The sequence below is a fragment of the Rhyacophila brunnea genome, unplaced genomic scaffold, assembly GCF_057557595.1.
Source record: "Rhyacophila brunnea isolate RB1 unplaced genomic scaffold, BYU_Rbru_1.0 scaffold_17, whole genome shotgun sequence".
NCBI classification, from domain to species: Eukaryota; Metazoa; Arthropoda; class Insecta; order Trichoptera; family Rhyacophilidae; genus Rhyacophila; species Rhyacophila brunnea.
Window position 1 is genome coordinate 37,778,653 of NW_028232827.1, and position 23,876 is coordinate 37,802,528.

A 23,876-nucleotide genomic window follows, 5' to 3' on the forward strand; every position below is an offset into this window, starting at 1 on the left:
TCTTTACGAGCTGTTTATTGGCGAATTTACAATCTGCCTATAAAGTCGCCCAGTGTAATCATCGAATAAGCAGGTTGTAAACACTCTACCGAGAAAAGTTGAAAGCCGGTCAACTTTACACGCTACACGCCGGCGTGTGGGCCTGCTGCGTCTGCGCAGTACCAACCTCCCGGTAAAAAAACAAACTACGTTCTGTCAAAATAGTCGCTGGCTTGTGGCTTCTCAGCGAATGGAAAGTTTTGTGTGTAATCATCAAATCGCAGTAGCTGAATCGCCCGCTTTTAAATTCGCCAATAAACAGCTGGTAAAGAAGCTCAATGTAATTGAGGCATAAGGACTGACTAGGGAATATCGAATGACATGTGTGTCGACATATTTATGGTTGTTTATTTTAATATCTTGGCAATATTTGCATCTGTGCAAATTCTGCTGAATCTGTAAACTTGGGTAATACGTGAAGCCATTATTTGATGATTCATCTTCCCTCATTATCGCCGCATATCGATGATATTAAGCCATTTAAAGTTAAAACTACTAAATAGACTCGGTACGTACTCAAGCCTTATTGCAGTATGTGAAATGAAAACTGTTACTAACCTCAAGGGGATCCAACATTCCCTTCCTCGTGACGATAATCTGTTTAGGCTGTTCTTCCACGGGCAGCGATCGAATGAGGGCAGCAACTTCTTCAGCAGTTTTCCATTTCGCCAACTAAAATGTAATGTGGTACCTTTTCAAATTACTATGTTACTCTGGACATCTATAATATATCCTCAAATTATGGTTGACAATCATTTCCCAGTAGTGTCTCTCAATCAAGTACAGTCGAACTTGGTTATTACGAGGCAGATGGGACCGACTGAATTTACTTGTTATAAGCGTTACTCATTATATCAGAGAATAGGTATTTTTAAATGAGCAGTCACAATTCAAACAAAAATAGACAATTACAATTTTTCCCCGACACAAGCATGGCATTCTTAACTACAAAAGCTGTTCATTGTAATGAACGCTGGTAGGTACCTACTGACTTCACAAACCTTGGACTTTTTACATGTACTTATACACTTAACTTAGTGTCATAAACATAATCCGATCCTGGCAGCATCTTGTCCGGTCGGATTTAATTACTTAGGGTCGAAATGTTTTTAAACGATCGACACATTAACAGTTTTAAGAAAATTTTTACGTATTTTAGCTCGGTGTATCTGATAAGTAGCTCGTTATAAAAGTGAATAAATGTATGAAGAAAATCATAAACTAAAATGTCAACGAATGTTTCCTCGTTACATCCGAGATCTCGCTATATCCGTGAACGTAATAACTGAGTTCGACTGCATTTCACTACAAAGTTATATTATGTGCAAAACTCCGCAACTTCTAGGTAAAAGTATGTACACTAAACAAAATTTTAAACATTTCCAAAAGTCAATAATTCAACTTCAGATGCTATTTTCTCTGAAAGTTGCAATCCTATAGCAATCAGAGAGTGTTATACATAAGCCTCTCACTTGAGGGGCAAAATACAAATAATATTTTACCTGTCCGAGACGTTTCTGTCCGGCCCACACAGAGGTGTGGATGATTTTGAGGAAGAGTTGTCCAGTACGCGGGTTGAAAATGAAAATGGCTCCGTTGATGGGCTTCGTTGTCAGATTGCCCTCAAACGTCTTGTGAATCGTCACTCTGTATACATTCGTGTCATCTACGAACCTGCAACCAATAGTTAGTGATTAAGAGTAAATAATATCAACAGAATAACTGTAACCTTACTACAAATGTATCTACAATGAGAAATAATTTGCAACTAATTTAATCAATAGCCTTAGTAAACCATTTTCAGCTTTACTTACATAATATGTAAAAGGTACATTGTCATAGAATGAAAGATTTCTTCAATATCTTTGACTAGTACATAGTGTTTTTCTTACCATATAATCTGATTGGAGAACAGCTCCCCGTAGTTCTGACTGGAAAGGTAAGGCTCTGTGGGTTCACTGCTGTACAGCTGCAGGGCTTTGCGGATCCGCTCTCGGAGTACGTACAGCGCAGGATTGGCCTTCAGTATCTTGGCCATGGCCTGCTGGATCAACGGCTTGCATCCAGGGAACCAATTACCGTACGCGCTGAAAGATGATAGCCCAATTAGTAGTTGCAGATAAATATGTACAATCATCCCTATAGTTACATTTAACATAGCGAGCTATAAATTTTTACTATTACAATAAATTGATGGTATATCTGGAACATTTTTGGTGTGGTAGATTTAATATCAAAATACCATAATGAATCCGAAATGCAAGATTAATAAATTACAGCTAATTTAAACAACAGACCGTAAATCCCTTTATACCAGTTTAATTTTTAAACATTTAGAGAAAGGTTTTTAATACCTGTGTAAATTATAGGCCAGGTCAATAGCAATGAGAAGTCCAGTAGGCGAGGGATAAATGGACATATTGTCTGTGGTGTAGTCCAGGAACTTGGCGCGTGCGTATCTCTCAACGTCGTGGGAATCGTAATCGCCCCAACGCAGCTGGATGTCCATCCAGTATTTTTGTGTTGTCGTGTTGTCCATAGTGTCTCTGCAAGAGAATAAAAGCAATTGTGCTAAGAGAGGGATATTAAAGTGTTGCCCTATATTTAAAATACATAATATTACAAATATAAGTATATCAATTGAGATTAACAAATTTCACGTGTATACGTAACCGAGTTGAATAAATTGACTTCAAGTTAAATAAATGTAGCATCACTCTTTTCAAAATTCTGTAAATAAAGCTTAATTATCAAATGATACACAAAAAAAATATTGATGAAAAATTTCTGTTTATTATTGTTCAAAGTTTATAAAAATCAGGTTGAAACATTCAAATTAAATAGGTTGCTATGAAAATAACTACTAGGAATGTAATCCAATGTTAGGAATACAGTAGATCCTCTCAGATGTTTTAAAGGCTATGGCCATTTAGTAAACACTTAAATAGATTGATTAGATTTTTACCAACCAAGACTTAATGATTAACTCTTTTACTCCCAGCTGATTTAGCCTAGCATATGCGAAATTTCCCAAGCGTTTTTTGACAAAAAATCGTTGATTTAGTTTTTTTTAAATAACTAATTCTACACATGTTTTAAAAATTTGAAACTTTTTTTGTGTATAAAGTGTGTAATGGTGTATAAAGCAATAATAAGTAATAATATTGATAGTTTACATCAATAAAACAAAAGAAAAAAATAATCTATCAATATTTATTTAGAAATGAACGGATAAAACTATGTTTGAACAAGAAAACAAGTGTGACAACATTTTTTTATTTATAATTGATATATCAAATTTTATAATATAATCTATCCTTATGTGGTAACAGAAAAAAAAATAAACATATTATTATTTCTCTATGAAATAGAATTTTTATAAAGTAATCAACAAAAAAATCGTATAGTGTCAAGGTATTCAAGAATATTATTCAATTCACGAAATCGCAAGAGAATTCGATACAGTATCGAGGACTAACTGATATGGGAATGAAGTAATTTCAAAAAATAAGTCAAAGCACTAAATCATTTATAATAATATTTATATTCATGTATTTTTTCACCATCTTACCGAAAGTACAGTGGCATCTATTGTTAGTTCAAATATTACAAAATTCATTTTGCAATTTGATATATGAATCATAAAACAACTAAAAGAAATAACAGAATTTAAAATGTGTCATAAAAATAATGTTTTATTATTTTTATGACCCTCTTTGGTCTCAAGTTTGACAGCAGAGCAATTATGACTTGTGAGTTAATAGGGTATGACATAATTATAATTGTTATTAAATAAAGCTGACACTAAAATAACTGTTACTCACACCCAACACACAGTGAATATAAAAGCGGGGCCACACCGAAAGCAAGTCGCGCGACAACTCGTTAAATTTTATGATAAGCATGATAATTATCGTAAAATTTAACGAGTTGTCGCGCCGACTTGTTGCCGGTGTGGCCCCGCTTTAATGCTTTGTCTACACAAGACGAAATATGACAGGAAAAAATTTGGAATAAATCGTAAATTTGGTTTCAAGCTTTCGGCCGATGGATCGGCCCAGATGGAGTTTTCGCATAGGTATGGTGGGCCCAAATATCGGCCGAATGGGAGTAAAAGGGTTAAACAATAAATAATACAAAATCTCACTTGGTATCAGCCAAAAGCGAAGGTCTTGATACATTCCATTTGTACGCGGAGAAAAGCAAGATGTCTGCGCAGGACGAGTTCATTTTGTAAGATTTTCTAGGGTGAATGGTTTCTTTTTGCACTGTCTCAATTTCCAAAGCATCCAACTCTTGATCGAATACCTTCACAGAGAAGAAAAATGATAATCGAATATACAGTAAAAAAAAAAAATAACGATAAAACAGCTAATATAAAATAATATTCACCTGACACAAATCCATGACGATAGACTCGTGAACCTTTTGCCACAAATGGGCTCTGAAGATCTGAATGAGGGAAATTTTCAATGTTGGAATCTTTCCGTGCATGAATATTCCTGTTAAGTCAAGTTGTACCTAAAAATTAACGAGAAATATTTATACATACAAATACACTAGGAGCGCTTGGCATACTTGACATTGAGAATTATTTAAACTGAAGTATATTTCTTTCAATTATTCTACAACTTGAACCCTCAGTAAAAGAGGTTCAAATAATTGAATATGAGAGCCAACAAGGTTATGTGATGTAACGTAACACTGCTAAAAATATAAAAGTACATGACACTTCCTTGAAGAAAATTCAATCGAGTCATCCATCGATACCCAGAGGTAAAAAAATGATGATGTAGTTATTTTCTACAAAACTGCATGACAATACATGGGACCAAAAGGAGTCAAATCAGATTAGAAATGCCGTCATTCAGCAATGGAATGATGCAATATACTTCAAGAGACTAATAATGAATAATTAATGATATTAATATATAAAAAAAAAAAAAAAAAAAAAAAAAAATGATATGTTCACTAACCTGGAAACCAACGTAAACATTAGCCCTGTTGATAGTGGGCGACCACCAGAGAGTGAATCTCCTGTTGGGAATCTGATTCAAACCGGAACGCTGAGCGTTTGTCAGCTTTTTGTACTTCATGGACTCCTCAAATCCTGATGCTTTTTCCCTGTAATAAACATTTCCACCAATAAAATACTGCAAACATTATCGATGATTTTTTTCCAACTTGTATAATTGTATAAATTGAATTGTAGTAATTACCAGAAGAGACCCTCCCAGGTGGGGAAGTAGGTTCCCTTGAAGAGTGTGTGCTCGAGTATTCCCTCGACTCCTCCGAGGGCCTGGATCATGTCCGTGCGGTAGTTGTTCAGGTTCCACAGCTTTCCGTCGTGCCGCTGGTGGGTCCACCAGAACGGATTCTGCTTGAGAACCTGGACACAAACATTGCATTCAACATTACAATCAATCTTGTCTATTACTTGCAACATAAACGACGATACACCAAAAAACATTCACGCCTACACCAGATAGTGACAAGAATGAAATCCAACATGCTGACCACATATTTAAAAAATGGTACACCCATACTCTGCCGCTACAACTTGCAACCAAACTTCTCGTGCCATCTGGTTTCCGCGTCGGCGACAACCAGGGTGATCTTTACTTTATCTGCTACTCAGAATAGGTTGATGGAGCTGCACTCGGAGCAATAGAGGAAGTTCTTAAACCACAATCTGATATCGTCCTCTGCTACGTTTACTGTTGATCTTTACTTGGATAATGGGAATAATGTCCTCTTTGTGGTCGAGGTATTCTAATTTTCTGGTTTTGATACTATGCAGAACTTCATAGAGGATTCATTCATTTGAGGATTTTAACATTTGTCACCCTGTCGTCCAAGGAAATTTGAGTATATGTCTATTATATGCAACCACATCTCGAAAACCTTAACTCTCTGAAATATTTCCTGGTTTAGCGACCGTACCTCCAAGCCATAGAAAAGGATTGTGAGGCATAATTAAGTAAGGGCTCAATTGCTAGTGTCTCATTTTGAGAAAGCAATCCTTGATATCTCAATTCTTGTTTTAATTTCTCTTGAGAATCGTAAAAAACAACCATATAAAATTTTATGTATATTGTATCCAATGCATATCGAAAGAGACCAGAACAGCTTTTATAATATTGAATACCTTTGGTCATACATACAAAGCACGCACTAGTACAAAATTTATTTTACATAATACAAAACATAAGCCGGTTCTCACATCAAAACTCGTCTCGTGTGCCGAACAAACCTTCCGAGAACTGAGATCCAGTATTGTTTGTGAATACTGCGCACATCTACCTAGCAACAGTCGCCCATAGCCTTCGAAACGTATAGATATTTGAATGCGGTAATTAGGAATGACCAATTCGTAGGTGTTTGCATGTGACTTCGACCCTTCGATCGGATCCTGAGAAGGATGCAACTTGTCGATTGCAACAGCCAGATGTTTTTTTCGAACGAAACAGTCGCATTCGACCAATCTGCGTAGCTCTATTTGGCAACGTGTGTTTTGTTATTTGTGTTGAATAACGATGACGTCACATCGATGTATTCGACATGTTTTAAGCCGAGACGAGTTTTGATGTGAGAGCCGGCTAATGGTTTACTGCCATCACTGACAAAGAAAAATGTAAAAACAGGTACATAATATTATGTGACAGAATACTCACTTGATATTGCTTGAATTCAGTACGTATCCTCCAGCCCTTGTCATAAGCCAACGTATGCCTGTCTTTCTGGAAGAGCGTGTTGATTCGAGGAATACCTCTGTCCCAAGAGTCCTCCAAATCCTCCAGTGTCAAACGTCTACATAAAACAATCACTAATCATTATCAAATATGAAATAAATTGATGAGACAAATTTATAATAATCTTATTTCTACAGTTTCGATTTGGTGGTATCGACAGCGGTTTTTAACATTCTTTTAGAACCACGTATATAAAATATTTTTCGCACCTATTCTGAGCGTTAGCCTCCTGCCTCTTGAGAGCGTACTCCGCCCACACCCTCTGCGAATCGATGAACTCTGACTCCCACGGCTGGACATAGCGGTACAAGTTGGGGATCAATTGATCTTCATCGTGAGACATTCCGGAACGGAAGTGAGTGATGCCAACATCCGTCTGCTTTGACCAGCGCAGATCAGACTGGAAAATGACAAGAAACAAATTGAAATCAACTCTTCATTATTATTTATGTCTAAGTTCGAAAGCAACCATAAGAACTTTCAATCAGATTTCATTTGGTATAAAGATAGTGTGAAATAGGCGGCCAAGTCTTCGATAAATCATTTGAATGATTTTGCAACAAACATAATATAATATTGATAGAAGTCTGTGCAGAATAGCATTAAGTTGATAAAAAATATGGTCGAAGACAGTGGTTTTCAAACATTTACAGCCCACCAAAAAAATACCAATCAGTATGATGGATGAATATATTATTCATCGCACAATTTCTCTAATCTTCGTATAAAACTGAACACAGTTATCATCTCTTCCAACTTCACATTGAGCTGTATGCAATATTTGGTTCTTATTATACCGCCATACAAACTCAACTCCACAGAGGTAAGGCGTTCCAAATGCAATAAGATTTGCCGAGCCTTAATACTCAAAAAAGGACATCGCCTAAGAAAACAAGTCACCGAAACATACAGATCTATCATTGTGAACAAATTTAATTTAAATCCCTTCAAATTATCACATTGGAAACCAAAAGACAGTTACTTATTTGTTCTTTCACCTGTGGTATTAAGACGTGCCCCATTGACAACATGCCAAGACCTCCGAGTTCTTTGGGCGTGTAAAAGACGACGGGCGGGAATCGGGAAGGCATTTTGGAGTTGAGGCCAATCTTGATTCGGGTCTGGATTTTGTTCTCGCACTTCACCAGAAGGTCCAACAGCTCTTGCGTGTTGACCACCGCTTCTCGGAAATATGTCATCAAACCTGTAACAATCAAGAGCATTAATGGCAGTCAAAAAAAGGAAAGGAACTCATGAAACACAATTTAAAATACAATTCTGTATATAAAAGGAAAAGCGAGGAGTAGAAGTCGAATCAATCCCACTAAATTAGTAATTTTCACTCAGAATACATACAAATTCATCACAATTGTCCTTTGACTCACACGAAAAGTAATGAATCTCATTATTCTTTTTTCCTTTCGCAAATACAATTAAAAAACTACTTGCCAATAAGTGCGGTGTTCCATTTGTTAACAATCTTAGTGAAAGTAGTCGAGCCGGAAGCCATGAGAATCTGCCGCACTCGGTTATGGAATCTGTTGAGACTCTCGTCGTCCACTCGGAGGAAGCACTGCGCCGTCCTCTCCTTCGTCACTTCATTCTGAAGATTCCATACACCATCCCGGTGAGTGAACTCTTCGTGTGTTGTTCGGCACTGCAAAGGAGACAATAATCTTCATACAATATTCATCAGTACTACTGTCACCAATCGGTAAGGCATGTGCACCGATGTGTTATTTAAATTGACGAATCATGACTTTTTAAATACATATTTTGAGGTGTTTTGTATTACCCAAGTACATACATATCAAGTTCACATCGAGAAACATGTATTAGAAAATATATAATAAAAAAAATGTAAAACGTCCCCAACATTTTCTAGAGCCGAGAACAGGCCTCACTGCAAAGCCCGTTTCCGTATTTTAAATTCATCTATAACTGAGTAATATCATATGTATTTTTGTTATGATAGTAAAATCTTTGTGAAAATAAATTTACATCAGACGATTTGCTATGAAGATTTATACATAATGATTTACAATATCTTCAGTATTTTGGACAATTTTAATAGAAAAGGTATTCCCAATGACAGTTTTTTATCATGCAATAATTTGAAAACACAATTACGTATTATGCATATTAGAATTATTAAGATACTATAAAATAAATTGCTGTATTACCTTGGGCAGTATCCTGCACTCGAAGCCTCCCATATTGAATAGCAGATTGGGGTTGTCTTTGGAGTAAACTGACACAAAGCTGCCTTCCCACTGCACAGTCGTCGTGGAGCGCGGCAGTCTGTTCTTGATGTCCCAGAACACGGCTCGGCCACTAGATACCATAGACAAATCTATATAGACAATATTAATTTTCTAGCTATCATAAAAACAAAAATAAAGAGAGGAAATCAATCGATCGAAGAAGCCAACAGTAAGTTGGAATATAATTCTCTAATTACACAATGGCCGCACGGCTTAAGCGTCGTGGGTCCCAGGTTCGAAACCTGGGTCTGGCAAGTATACATATTGTTTTTCAATTTGGGTATGAGTCAGAGTATGGTTGAGCAAGTGGCTGACATCCATTTCTCGTAAAAACAAAATCTGTTGATACAAACCTCCACACCGTGGAGGCCCATATGGTCTTATTAGGATTGGACATGGTCGAAAAAAAAATTACACGAGCAGACTCAAGCTGAACGTTGCGAGCAAACGACCCAATTCAATCGTCAAAACTAAAATTTGGAGAGATTCTGACGTTGTCTAGCAAAGTAAGCACATATTGTCAATACCAAGATGGTCGGTCACCAATATTGACAAAATTTGATAACACTTCAGTTGTATAGCTGTTGGTTAATTTCATCATCGTTAAAGCACATTAACTGAATCCAATGAATACGTGAGGGTTCAAGCTCTGCTTCCCGCACTGTGCCCTGTATTTTTCGTCACCCGAGACAGCACAGAACGCCTTCAAGACAATCTTTCATCTTAATCGTCAAGTTGGATCGGGTTATAATATTTATATTTAGCTCATGACTCGGAATCATTGGGCATGCTCGTAATATGCACATAAGTATAAATATTTCTGATTGAAAGGTGATCTTACAGATTGACATCGTGCTTCATCAGCCTCATGCGAGCATCTCTCGGCCAGCATTTTTTGTTATTGTAGCCTACAATATTCTCATTGTTGGGATCAGGGTGCTCCGTCAGATAGCGCTGAATCAAATCTTTCGCCTCATCTGCGGTGAATCTGTAAATAAAAAGTTATTCACGAAATTAATAAGACCAGTATGGCTCGGGAACCTGGGGCATGACCAAAAACTGAGTGTAATGTAAAAGTAACTAAGGACCCAATCAGGGTTGAAACTGAGATATAACAATGAACTGTTTTTGTAGAGTAGCTTGACATCGTACAGTTACCGCGTTAAGATGACTGGATGATGTGATGGACGAGTCACGTATGACCAATAAACCGATATTTGGGAAGCCGGCAGCCACACCAAGACCTGATTGACTTTTCTCTTTAGGAAAGCGGGTTTGGACAGACCTAGATTGAGGCGGATGCTGGAGAATGCCAAAACCCACAGGGTTATAGAAAAAGAATTCACAAAACTGTACAACTACTCAGTCATAGAAGATCAATATCATGGCTGAAGAAGTATTGTAGATTTGATTCGATCATTATAATAATGAATTACCTGAAGAAGATGTGGACCTTATCAACGTATCGGCAGAAGAGTCGGATGGGGTGAGCGATCTCGGTGGGCGCATCTTGAAAGGTGAGGAAGTCATTGGGCAGCTGCGGAGGTCCGGCCATCTCACTAGCGCGCTGCAGCCCCAGTACAAGCAGGTCCAGCACTAGTCCGTAGTACTGCACCACAAATGACGCAAACTGGAGCCCACGGATTATGCCGTAGCTGTTCGTGTGGTTCATATCCTGTACACAAATTAACCCATCTTAGAATAATCTATGTGTAGTTAACCAAATAAAGATACTTTAATAACACAATAAGAAATAAAATTCTGGCAATATTCTAGTATTAACAATTTTAAAAAAAAACACTCTTTCAAGACACAAGAAACGAGATGACGTACAGATCACCAGGACATTCAATAATTAGACACTCATGTAATCATGGATATATCAGCCGTAAATGCAATAATTTTGTGATATTTATTTATGACAGGTACTTAAGTAATGTTGTTTATAAAAGCAGAAAATAGACAATACCTTATAATTAATGACGACATTGTTCTTGGCAGTCATGTAATCGGCAATGTTGTGATCAACAATCAAGCGGAGCAGTCTGTTGAGCAGCGTCAGATCGATCTTCTCATAGAGTTTCTCGAAGCGGGACTCCAGCAGGACGTTGCACTCGCCATCGCCCACCTCCCACACATCCTGCATGTTGTTTATCCCTATACACCAAATAAATTCACATCTTTGTTTTGACTTTTGATGCAAATGATATGTATTTGACATAATATTTGTCATACTTGTAATAAATAAACTATTTCTTTTATTCAAAGAAGAATTCACAAGATTTAAAAATGTATGATTATTTATATTAAACATACATTATTTGAAAATACCTCAGACATATATTACCTAGTAGAAAAAACCTGAAAGGACTTGCACTATTGTAACCACAGAATTAACCCAATTAAATAAGAATTTCATGTAAAAACATTAGTTAAAATTGTCATAATTAAGTAGGATGCCCACAGCTTAATTGGTAAAGCACACTGGAGCGAATCCAGCAGTTACAGGTTCTATTCCCGTTGAGTGTCATCTTTTTTTTCTAAAAGAACATTTTTTCTGGTGGTTATATGCATGAGATGTTTTCAAATTATGTATGTTCAATATTTGTGATAGTTCATCTAAATATTCTCTAAATAAAAGATATTGGCATTATATATATTTATGTACTTACATTATGTTCTGCTGAATCAATGAACTTGCTTGATATGTGAATAATTATGATTCAATTCCATATTGAGAACCCATTCAACGGTTCATCACTTACTAAATCATTTCAAGTTAGCGTGTCTCACAATTTCACTTATCACAATATTATTGTTAGGTATGCAATTTAGAGCTAAATATAAATTCACAGATTCGATAACTTTGATTGGTCAAATTTAAAAAAAATCTTGTTCATGAAACATGTCTTTCAACACGCTGTACACCATTTCATCTTCATTGTAAATGTTTTACAATACACGTTGCAGTTTGAAGGGTGCAACAATTCGCTTGCGTGAGGTTTGTAACAAGGGGATCGGTTAAAGCACATCTCCTTTGCCACAACGCACACACAAGAAAATCATCATCTGTAATACATCAAAGAACAACAAAATACATAATGTATTCTTCTTTCAATGGTACTACAGCTCAATTCGAACCTTGACCTCCTTCATCGGCCTCCAGCAACTGGCGCGATCCTCTGCGGCACCTCTTCAGTCTTAGACATTGAGAAAGGCTTTCGCACCGCTATTCAACCCCTCCTTCCAGTGCATTAGTGATCTCTTAACTGGCCTTTTTCTTCCTGGGTTCCTGATGAGGACCATCTTTGGTACCCATGTTTCTGACACACTAGCATATTTAGACATGAACAACTTTGCCACACAAAATAAATCCCGGGCGATCAAGAAGCCCTGTGACAGGGAGATGGGCCGCTGAACATGGCCAGGGGGTGGAGATGTACTAATTATATTATATGATGGAACAAACCTTGGCACCATTTGTAGACCAGAAGCGGTGGCGGTTCTGTATCGGCAGGCTTAACCCAGGGTGGGAATAGTCTCCTTTTGTCCGCCTCGTACCACAGATACTGATCCAGATAGGCGTCAGTAATTTTCTCCAATGGCTCCACATCGTACACAGGGACGAGGTGAGAGTACAGATCCATGAACTCGATGCCAGTCTAAAGGATAAACACTATGATTAGAGATAGAGACAATAAAAGGGTACGACACCTCAAGAGTTTGACTATAAAAAAAGATATGTATTGCACTAGAAGGCATATTTTGGAATGTTAGCGTGGAACATTTTGTAGACAGCAAAATTAATATTTTGCAAGTTGATATATGTGAATTGAAACATGTTACACTTTTAGGAATGACAGATTATATATTTGACATATTTGTGATTGTTCATTCAAATATTCTGCTAAATCTGTGAACTCGCCTCTCATTAAAGAATTGAATCGTAATATGTAGCAAGTGGCTGACATCCATTTCTCGTAAAAAACAAAATCTGTCAATACAAACCTCCACTTTATGGAGACCCATATGATCCTATTAGGATCGGACATGGTCGAAAAAAAAAAAAAATGTTTTTTCAACAACTTCCGATTCAACTCATTAAAATACCATTCGATGATCCATCTCTCAACTAGAGATGATCGAGAATTCTAGTCTCGAGACAATTCAAGAAATGAGAAATCTTCATTATTTTTTGTACACACTATATGAGTAGAGCCTCAATTATCCTGATTGATTGGCAACGAAGATAGTCCAGATAACAATAAATCTGAATAATTGAATTACAAACAAGATTTTTTTTTTTGAAAATTTCACTTAAGGGCGGACGTGCTCAGCGTGGGTCAAAATGGATCTTTTTTCTATTTTCAAAGCATGATCCTGGACATTCCTTAAACGTTGTAGATAATTTTTTTATATAATTTTGAAGCCTTATTATCCTTTATATTTATTTTAAACATTTGATGACTGCATAAAGTATTTTTATTACCTAAAATAGTATTCTTTTAAACCTCTCGCTCTAATGTTTTAGAATATAATCATATTTCAGTACATAAATGTGCAGTGGTGTTAAGATTTTTTACGTTTATTAATTTTTAAACGCATTTATAAAACCATCAGTATAATTTATATCGACATTATTATAGTGAAATATTTACGATAAAAAATTATATTGATAATCTCTGTGATCCCAAATTTGACAAGAATTAGGCATTTTATTATTCAAAAAATGGGCAAGATTAACACATTTGAAGATAATTCTAAAGATACTAATTATAAGCTATTTCTTTGACCATTCAAGTGTGATAAACATCCTACGAATAATGATTGCTTTATAATAATTATTGACCTAAGAATAAGGTACTGTTTTTTTGAAATACGCCATTTCTTTTGGCATTCCCCAGTGGCATACACCACTGCACATTTATGTACTGAAATATGATTATATTATAAAACATTTGAGCGAGAGGTTTAAAAGAATACTATTTTATGTAATAAAAATACTTTATGCAATCATCAAATGTTTAAAATAAATATAAAAGATAATAAGACTTCAAAATTATATAAAAAAATTATCTACAACGTTTAAGGAATGTCCAGGATCATGCTTTGAAAATAGAACAAAAGCTCCATTTTGACCTACGCTGAGCATGTCCCCCCTTAAGTATTTTTAAATCATCTATTTTCCTTAACTTATACGAAACTGATATATAAATTGGGATAATGGAATATGTAATGAAATTTGGCATAAATATTATAAATTCATATGGTTGACAATTAATTTACCTCTTTGAATGCTCTCTGTGTCAAGAGATGCCTCTTGATTCTGGACAAAGCCTCGTGGGGATTATCGTAAGCCTGCTCGATAAGGCCCAGCTCTTCCCTCTGGCTCTGGTTGAGGCGTGACTTGACGCTGTAGGCCTCCTTGAGTCTCTCGAGAGCGAGGATCAGCAATTTAGTATCGTGCTTGTATGACAAAGGAGGGAAGGGGATGGGCGCGAATCGTCGTGACTCCAGCCAGTGGACCGTAGTTGTGTAAATGGCAACAGCCTCCTCAGGGGATATGTAAGGACCGTCCTGAAATGAAAAAAACATAACTACATAAGGATCAGGAAGGTGAAAGGGACTGCTGGAGATCTTCGTTAATCAGCAAGAAAATTTATAACATGGTGAATTTCATTAAATAATTTCTATTTCGAACCAAATCTGACCCCAAATGAATACATTCTCTTGCGATATTCAACGTTGAAAATTAAATCAGATATTATCCAACTCTCATTGAAATAATATTTCTTTCTCTTGCGTCATCTATTGATTTTCGAGTGGTCAATAGAGCACCGATAGCATTTCATTTGAATTGTATCACTCACAAAAACCCTTAGTAAGTTAAAATTTGACAAGTGTCTGTGATTCTAACCGTTGTTCATTAAAACATGTGGAATTTGTATTTCTAACATTTGGAAGACTATTAGACGCCATATTATGTAGGTAAGACAGCGACATAGCAACTCACAACCAGTAATAAATATGATGATGGTTTACCTTGAGGTAATTATGCTGCCTCTCTTGCTCAGCCTTCAAATAAAGGCGGGTGAGTCTTCCGAGGTTTTTCTTGCAGACTGTTTTATCAACGGTGGCTCCCCTGCGGATCCTCTCACGATTGTAGTGCGCCGTGTTTGTCCACCAGTCTGCCTTCATCTTCACATAGCGCAGGATCATGTTTTCGATGGGAGTCGGCAACCCTGGCACCTACGGATATTCATTATTAGTATTTAAGATCCAAACTCAATCAGCGTAACAGAGAGTGAAGTATAAAGTGATTTTCAGATGATAGTTTGAGAAAGTTAGGGTCTATTAGGTCTAGTTAGGATGATTGGACATTTCAATTCACTATTCCATTCCAAGTTGATCCCGAGGCCTCTCCTAGCTCTTAGGTCTTCACCACCAGATATCCACTGAACTTGGTAAGTTCGATGATCCAGCGGGTTTCAGGACACCCAGGTTTATATAGTACGTCGTGCACAACCCGTGTATTTGCAAGTAGTGCATCCGATTATCCGGCCCATTGCCATTTGATCAGTTTGGCAACCTCGTATCACAATGTATACTGAAATGTCATCCTGATCGATGTACCTGGATATATCACACATTTTGTTTATAGGTTTAAAACATAGATGTCTTCTACCAGAGCTTCGCAACCAGTATGCCGCAAGATATGGTTGCAATTAAGATGTGCCCCTAGATTTCTATATTAAAGAATGAATTGGAGAAAAAGAAAAACACTCTTCTAGAGACGCATTGCCACGGAGCCTCACGTTAAACTTGTCAGTCTCTACTATTTGCCACATCTCTGTAGGCAATCATTTTCGTTGACAGTCACTATCGAGTTTGTTAACCAGGAGTCATGAGTACCTCTTTCAACCATTGATATGAAGTCAATAGAATGAATTAAATTAGTATGTAATTACCTTCCAGGGGATATTGGCCTTCCAACAGCGCCAGGCCTCTGACAGATGCTGAAGGATGGTCCTGGCCTTGTTCTGTTTGATTCCCTCGGGCATCATGTCCACGATGTCGTGCATCACGGACGCTCGCAACTCCAGATCAAAGTGAGACTCCACCCGCTGCTTTGTCACCGTTTTTGCCACACCTTCACAATAATCAGTCAAAATCAACAAACTTGATCTACTGTGCGCCTTCTATATATTGACATCTACTTACACATGCACTTTTTTGGATGCTGGCGGTATTGCAACGGTTTTAGTTACAGAAACAACTGCGGTGAAATGTGCGTCTCGATATAGAAGTCGCAAACTACTAAAGTTATACAGTATGTATGTTACACCGAATGTGCGAAATCAACTATTACATGAAATGCGCAAAATTTTGGCTAATTCATGTAATAGTCAAGCCTGTTGCCTTATTCATGAATTCGCCAGGGTATGGAATTCTTGAACTGTCAACATGACAGAAGAAAAAGTAAATTTAATACGGATGGTTTTATTAGTTATAATTGGACATAATATAATATTATTATTATTAGGTTAGGTTAGGTTAGGTTAGGTTTTCTAATTCTGAATTAAACTATTCAACTGAATGTCCATTTTGAGGTTAGCTATCAAGTGTCAACAAACTATAACAAACATTCAATCGACCATTGCACGTTTGATACCCAAGCACGAATCAAATCGCGAAAATACTTTTCAATAAAATTCTTCCGTTATCATATTATAGTTCTAGATTTTTTTGCGCATAGTAAATGGATATGAACGTCATTGTAGGACGACATTTGACACATTTGTTTAGTTTGATTAGTTGCAAAAAATACCACCGGAGCGCGATCATCTATTTTGACCATAGATAATATATGTACATTTTGACCTATGCATGAGCATTTGATACATTTAGTTTAGTTGCAAAAAATACCACCGTAGCGCTACTATCTAATTTGTCCAATACATGAACTAGGCAGAAAAATTACTGCCGAATTCACGCACTCTTCAGATATTTTGTCTAATTCATGAATAAGGCAACGGGCTTGCATTTTTCATGATTTAGGCAAAATTTTGCCCATTTCATGTAATATTCAATTTTGCACATTCGGTGTAACATGTACATTACATGTCTTGTTTGTATGAGAAATGTTCAGATAGCAAAATGGTCTGAACACAAGAGTCTGTCGCATCATTCCAAGAACGAACGCGGCAAAACAGTTGTGCCCACTAGCACACATGGATTTGCTAGCTTAGGAACCCCTACGCAACTCATCATTACATTCTCAACATATTATGAGCAAGGAAACAAACAATGATAGAAAGGTTCTCTCTGGTGCATACTGATCAAAAAACATCTGTATGTTTCGAATGAATCAATATACAAACACACATCCACAAATAAAGGTTCTCAAAATGCGACATGATTTTACATAGTATCTGCCTTGAAGTTAGTATTTCCAATCGCAGATAGAAAATCACATGCCATTATAAAATCACATTTTATGATCAAAAAATATTTTTTCTCTTGTTATTTTTACATTTTTATTGAATGGACCTTGAAATAATAGTACCTAGGTACATTAAAATCTTGGATTGCGAGTAATTTCGTTAGAGTATTTTACCAATTGAATGAATTTTGTCTCGCAATATGAGAAAACATTTGTAGAAAGAATCCAAAGAATAAGGTTATAGTGGTGCAAGCTATGAAAATTTTATAAGCGTTTGCTTTGTACATACAGTATAACCTCGTTTTTACGTGCCCGGAATTCACGTTTTCCCGGCAATTGCGTGTAATTTTTTCAGTCCCGATGTATTTCAGTACATTTAATACCCGCATTTACATTTTTCTTTCCCGCGATTTACGTCGGAAATATTCAAAATATGCGAGTTACACGCGCTTGACAATGATTGGGTCGTGACATTCGAACGGCGTAAGGTGTTTGGAGGGAAAACTCCGTGTCTTTAGAATGGCGCACGGTGATTGGTCGGCGAGCGACGCTGTGATTGGCCCGAGTTCGGCGCATAACAAGGTGATTGGTCCATTGGTCGCCATCTTTTCTTTTGGCATCGTGTTTGTGTTTTGTATACACTGTCTTACGTTATTTTTTTAGAAACATAAAATTTAAATGTTCTTTTTTTCAATACCCCCCTTTTACATTTTCCCTCCAATTAGGTTTTTTTTTCAGTCCCTTAAAAAATGTAAAATAGGGGTTATACTGTATTACAAACACGTACCTATCCAGAACAAATTATGCTCGCAATTCTGCATATTAAATCATCATAACGGCAAATGCACAAAATTTTGCAATTGCCCAAAAATTGAGTCAAATGATAACTCCAATAGTCACTTTTCTTTTTAGGTATACATAATGCGCATGTTGGCAAAATTAAGTTCCGTTAACTATTTCCCTCTTACTCCCCCATTGGGCTGATATATCGGTCCACCCTACCAATGTGACAACTCCCACTGGGCCGATCCGTCAGCCCGATAGTTTTGAATAAAATTTACAGTGTGGACAAACCATGCTAACTAATTTATTGAGTGTTTATAAGAGTGTTGTGTAGTTTGTCCTAACACGCATAAGTTATAACTCATAACTTAACATTATAACTTAACTCTATAACTCATCATAAACTATTTTACACCACAAAGCAAGTTCTTATATTTCTTTTGGTTGTTTTATATACAACATAACAACCAAACAAAGAATGTCCACTGTTCTTTTGGTAGTACATAATAAGTGAAAAAATATATAATAATACATTCTAATGGATTTAAGTTTTGTACTATTCCATTTAAGTCATTTTTTGCAACCCGGGTTTCGACTTTCGGCATCTTCAGGCACTATGTGCACTCACCAAAAGGTGACACTGACAACAAATAAAATTAATTCAAACTTTTATAACAAAATAATACAATAAAGTAGATAAATAAACATCTAAATATCATCATCAAAATAAATATCATTTAAATAAAAATATCATCAAAATAAACAGCATTTTCAACATATGTCGTTAGATTCACGGCCTGCCGGGATATCATCAATGTGGTACTTTCCACCATAGAAAAGATTAAGCTTAACAATCAAAGCAAAAAACTCACCTTTGGAGTGCCGCCCTTCAAATTGCCTGGAGAGCAGGTTTCCAAGCCATCTTTCCAACAACGGAGTGATTCCTCTCATAAAGAAGAGCCACACCCTCCATCCGGGAGCCCAAATACCACAGCCGGGTCCTTTTGAAACTGGACCCTGAAATGTCATTATTGTTTGTAAGTTACGGATGGCTTTTAACATTAATACGGTTGTACAAGATGAAAAAATCAGAAAGCATTATGGTCTGAACACAAGAGCTTCATGAATTGTTCCGAGAACAAGACAATAGGACAGATGTGTCCACCAACACACATGGACTGCTGGCTTAGGAACCCCTACGCAAATCATCAGCAAATAAAAGATTAACGAAACGGTCTTTGCGGTAAATCAATATTTTCTTACCGTGTTGAACCGATAGTAGATGAGATGCTTCAAATCCTTACACATCCTGATCTGCCTCATCAGCTTGTACTTGTATCTGTACATTCCTGTCAGCTGACCGACGTGGGCGAAGATGTACTGCAAGCCGTCAGACAGTTGGAAGGAGTCTACATTGTTGAGACGGTACTGCACATGAGAATCAATGATCAACTTCGTAAGACGAAGAATCTCCCGACACAGATGGAAGGCTGTAACATAAAAGATGCTCATTAAAGACACAAGTTTTATTACGACTAATTTGCAATCTTCAATTAACCCTATTTCTATTAACGATACTATTACTAAGGCTAAAGATTAAATTAGCTGCAAGTTGTCACAGACATGAATATGTCGATTACTATCCGACAAGAAGATCTAGGCAATAACCGGAAGTCGCTAGTGAAGTTAAAAGTGGGAAGAGCTTGTTAGTTCATAGTTTTAACACGTGGACAACTCGTCGCTAACCGGAAAGCGCTTCAATTCAATTCAATTCAATTCAATTCAATTTTCAATTCAATTCATTTATTTTTTTAACATATTGTAGACATTACAAATTATAAGTTTAAGACGTTCACAACATGACATTTAGAAACAAAGATATATAAATATAAAATAATAATATAATAAAAGATATATCAGTAGATGAATTAGATAGGTACAAGGAAGTACACCGGATGAGCTAAGCAGACCCTATTTTAAGATTTTATAAAACAACATCCACCTAAACTCATTCTCACGTACGTGGAATATATCAACACCCGAAGCAATTTCGTTGAACATAGTTATCACTCTCCCAATTGGCATTACCAGTGGCAGGTTGGTTCTGCACCTTGGGAGAATAAACAACTGGTGGTCTCTATTTCTAAAATAGTTATCAGGGACACACAGGTCAACACTGCCCAGAATGGCAGAGTTCTCATTTATACCTTGTATAAGTCGAAAAAAATCGGAGTGCGGTTAAAAATGGGAGGAGCTTGTTAGTTCACAGTTTTAACACGTAGCCAAGAAGATCCTGGTGGACAGTAGATTGAATATTCATTGTCATGTTGTGGTAAACAATTCTCAATGTCTCGAGAATGTCGAAATATTGTATTAAATCTCAGGACAGGAATTCTTAATCTCGAACTCTAGTAACAAGTTATTAGTGCCACGGACGAGTTAACTCGCGGGATCTTGTAAACGTCATAACTTCTGAATGAACTGTTTGTGTATATTTTCTAAACAATATTTATCATTTTAGTGTGAAAATATTCACAACTCGAGAAACATGTTTTTGGTAAATTTTCACAAATATTTATCATTCTGTTCCTATTTCATAATATTTTTAAGGGATTTATTTTATTCCAAAAATAGCTGGCCTACAAGTGCCCACCTAGTAAAAATTGGCTGACAGAGATAAGGTTAAATTAACTTTCATTATTTGGATAAACAATCACAAAAATTCATAAATAAAAAAACATACGTAAGTAAACAAAGCTATACTGCCCTTCTTAGGAAGAAGGCAGTAACTCGCAAAATTTGTGAAATTGAGTTATGAATGCCATCCGTTAGGTAATTTTGAAAGCTATATATTCTGTTCACTTTAAAATCAGTATTATCACTAAAATACTGTTAAAATCCTTAGTGAAAAAATAGACATCTTCTAAAATAAAACATTTTTTTAAGCAAAAAGGCAGTAATTGCACATATTCATTGCAGTTACTGCTTATTTATTATTAATTTGTTTGTATTTTAACTTCCTACTAATAAAAATTACAACCGTTTTTTTTTTATTCACAGTACTAAAGTTTGAGAAAAAACACATTATGTTATTTATCTCGAAAGTGTATGAGAGTCAGTTACTGCCTTCTTCCTAAGAAGGGCAGTATAGTGTAAACAGCAGGCCGCCATTTTCATTTTACTTCCGAAGGCTGTCCACGCGGACACGTCGGCACATGGACGTGTTGTAAAAATTAGTTTAATTAGAACAATGTTATCAATAAAATTACCATTCCCGAAACGAGACTTCTTTCTCTCTTTGGTGGTGAGGGTCTTGACGGGTTTGAGATTGAAGTTGTAGTCCAGATGCAAGTAATTGAGGTTCTTGCGATGGATAAGAAGGTTCAACATATTGTAACCCTGCCGACAAACCTGAAGACCTGCCTCTACCCAGTCCAGGGTTGTCGTTTGGAAGAACTTTGTTGACTTGAATGAGCGGAAAAGATACCTGAGAAGCACATTATTTTTCAATATAATTATATTACACTTCACGTTAGACTTTCGCATCATATTCATTTGTAGCCAACATCACATTTATGATCAACATTAAATAATCAAAGAAATATATCCCCAGCAGGCTGCTATTTTATTTAATTTTAACGAAAATTCATGCAATGCCGTCAATGTAAAGAACATCGATTTTTCCATTATCACCAATTTAACCAAAGCAACGATGTTCTGAAATCAAATGTCAAGTGTTGTAATACAAAAAGATCAAATTACTTTATATTTTCATTAGTTTGAGGACAAATTCTTTAAAAATTGGATATTAATACTTTAGGTTCGATATAAACTAAATGGATAATTAAATTAACCTTTTCTTCTGAGGTTTAGGAGCACGGTGTTTGAGCGAGTTCAGGACGTAGTACTTGAGAAGTTTCTGGTAGGAGACCCTCACTTTGACCGGCTGACCAGGAGGGCAGTGCTCTTTGTACCAATTCTTCACGATGGGAATATCTATGGCCCGTCTACAGCGACCTATGTGACAAACAAAACACACAATTATTTAACTCTTGAAGTACATATTAATATCTATTTGAAGAGTTAACTAAATTCAATACCAAAATCTATATACGAGCAGCCATTGTACGGGAATCTGCAGTCAATTGATAGCCAAAACAATAAATTATAAAATGTATATAATCATTAATTTGGTGTTCACCATATTGTATAAATTTTATTTGAAACACATATTTCGCTTTCATCTTGACATGTATAATATCAAGTACAAGTAACATTTTCATTTATGAAATACTAGAATTAAATAATGTCCAGCCATGATACAGCTAGCAATCTATAAATAGATGCACAAATTTTATGATGTACATATTTAATCAGCATCTACCTGATCTCATATTAAAAGGTCTAGGCGCCCACAAGAGTGAAATTCCATTTGCAGTATTGTCAGTATAGAGTGCAGTCTCTTGAAGGAAGGGAGATATTTCTTCCGGCAACACGAACTCTCCGTCTTCCTCGATGGTGGGCTCCAGAGACTTGACGGCGTGTCGGTGAGAGATGGGGTTGATCAGCGGATCAAAATAGAATGCCGGCAGATCAGGATCTTCTGTTTTTATGAACACAACGTTCGGTGTGTGATACCTAAAATGATACACTTCTATTAAACCTTTTAATATGACAAGTTCAGACAAGTTTCTCACAATTCATTAAATTTAATGTTTGATGTTCAGTTCAATACATACTAGGGGCCAGATGCAAAGATAAAATAATACATAAAATGGCAACATCGCTTTTGTGATAAGTGCAACCATTTTTTCAAAAAGGAACCTTATATTATATACCTATTTTTAATTTGACATTTGGTAAAAGTATGAAAACTGCACAATACAAATTGAACAATTACGAATTCATGGCTAATACAAACTTTAATTAATTAAATGGATGCTTTTTCAGTGGTTCAATTGAATAAATGCACACACTTTGGATGGTGGTGTCCAAATGCCTTGCATTCGAACCATACTATTTGCATTATAGATTTACTACACATTATATAGGATAGGCATTTGGAAAATGCACATAGGTTTAACCGTTTAATATGTACACAATTTCTGACAGTTAGTAAGGCAATCGGGGGCCTTCATTGGTCGGTCCATCGGTATTAGGCGGTATGCAGACAATAAAGTATCAAATAACTAGTTCATGCAGGTGAGTCCAAACTGAATGTGAACACGATTTTCATTTGGAAGGACCTCAGTAAGTGTCAGAGTGACAAAACCCAATCACAATAATTGATTCAACTGATACATACAAAAAAAAAATATCAAACCGATTGGAAAAGATTGAATAATTTAATAGGCTACATTACTAACGCCGATAGGCTGCGTTATGTAATGTATTGGTAATCAATCGAGATTTATTTTGTTAAAGATGATTAAACAAAACTCAATACTATATTTACTTGATTTCTGTATATGAAACTGTCTTTATGTTTCTAAATTCCGCTACTATGTCAGACAGAGCCACCCATTATGCGGTGCATAAGGCCATTTATTTACCTAAGTATAACAGAGCATCTGGCCCCAACAGTAAGTTAAAATA

General features: G+C 36.2%; 1 protein-coding gene across 1 annotated transcript in view; it reads right to left on the minus strand.

Moving 5' to 3' along the window:
• Prp8 (pre-mRNA processing factor 8) overlaps nt 1-23,876 on the minus strand; it is a 43,598-nt gene that overhangs the window by 14,267 nt on the left and 5,455 nt on the right. The window contains exons 4-28 of the mRNA XM_085945009.1: nt 22,666-22,919; nt 22,136-22,298; nt 21,551-21,768; nt 19,545-19,771; nt 19,154-19,298; nt 16,024-16,205; nt 15,098-15,304; nt 14,342-14,632; nt 12,525-12,717; nt 11,025-11,212; nt 10,492-10,730; nt 9,897-10,043; nt 8,975-9,125; nt 8,241-8,448; nt 7,790-7,995; nt 7,001-7,191; nt 6,714-6,849; nt 5,259-5,428; nt 5,016-5,163; nt 4,432-4,560; nt 4,187-4,347; nt 2,394-2,585; nt 1,932-2,126; nt 1,542-1,713; nt 598-711 (exon numbers count right to left, since the gene is read on the minus strand). Of these exons, the coding sequence (XP_085801135.1) occupies nt 598-711; nt 1,542-1,713; nt 1,932-2,126; nt 2,394-2,585; nt 4,187-4,347; nt 4,432-4,560; nt 5,016-5,163; nt 5,259-5,428; nt 6,714-6,849; nt 7,001-7,191; nt 7,790-7,995; nt 8,241-8,448; nt 8,975-9,125; nt 9,897-10,043; nt 10,492-10,730; nt 11,025-11,212; nt 12,525-12,717; nt 14,342-14,632; nt 15,098-15,304; nt 16,024-16,205; nt 19,154-19,298; nt 19,545-19,771; nt 21,551-21,768; nt 22,136-22,298; nt 22,666-22,919 (4,627 nt within the window). The remainder of the gene's footprint in view (nt 1-597; nt 712-1,541; nt 1,714-1,931; nt 2,127-2,393; nt 2,586-4,186; nt 4,348-4,431; nt 4,561-5,015; nt 5,164-5,258; nt 5,429-6,713; nt 6,850-7,000; nt 7,192-7,789; nt 7,996-8,240; nt 8,449-8,974; nt 9,126-9,896; nt 10,044-10,491; nt 10,731-11,024; nt 11,213-12,524; nt 12,718-14,341; nt 14,633-15,097; nt 15,305-16,023; nt 16,206-19,153; nt 19,299-19,544; nt 19,772-21,550; nt 21,769-22,135; nt 22,299-22,665; nt 22,920-23,876) is intronic.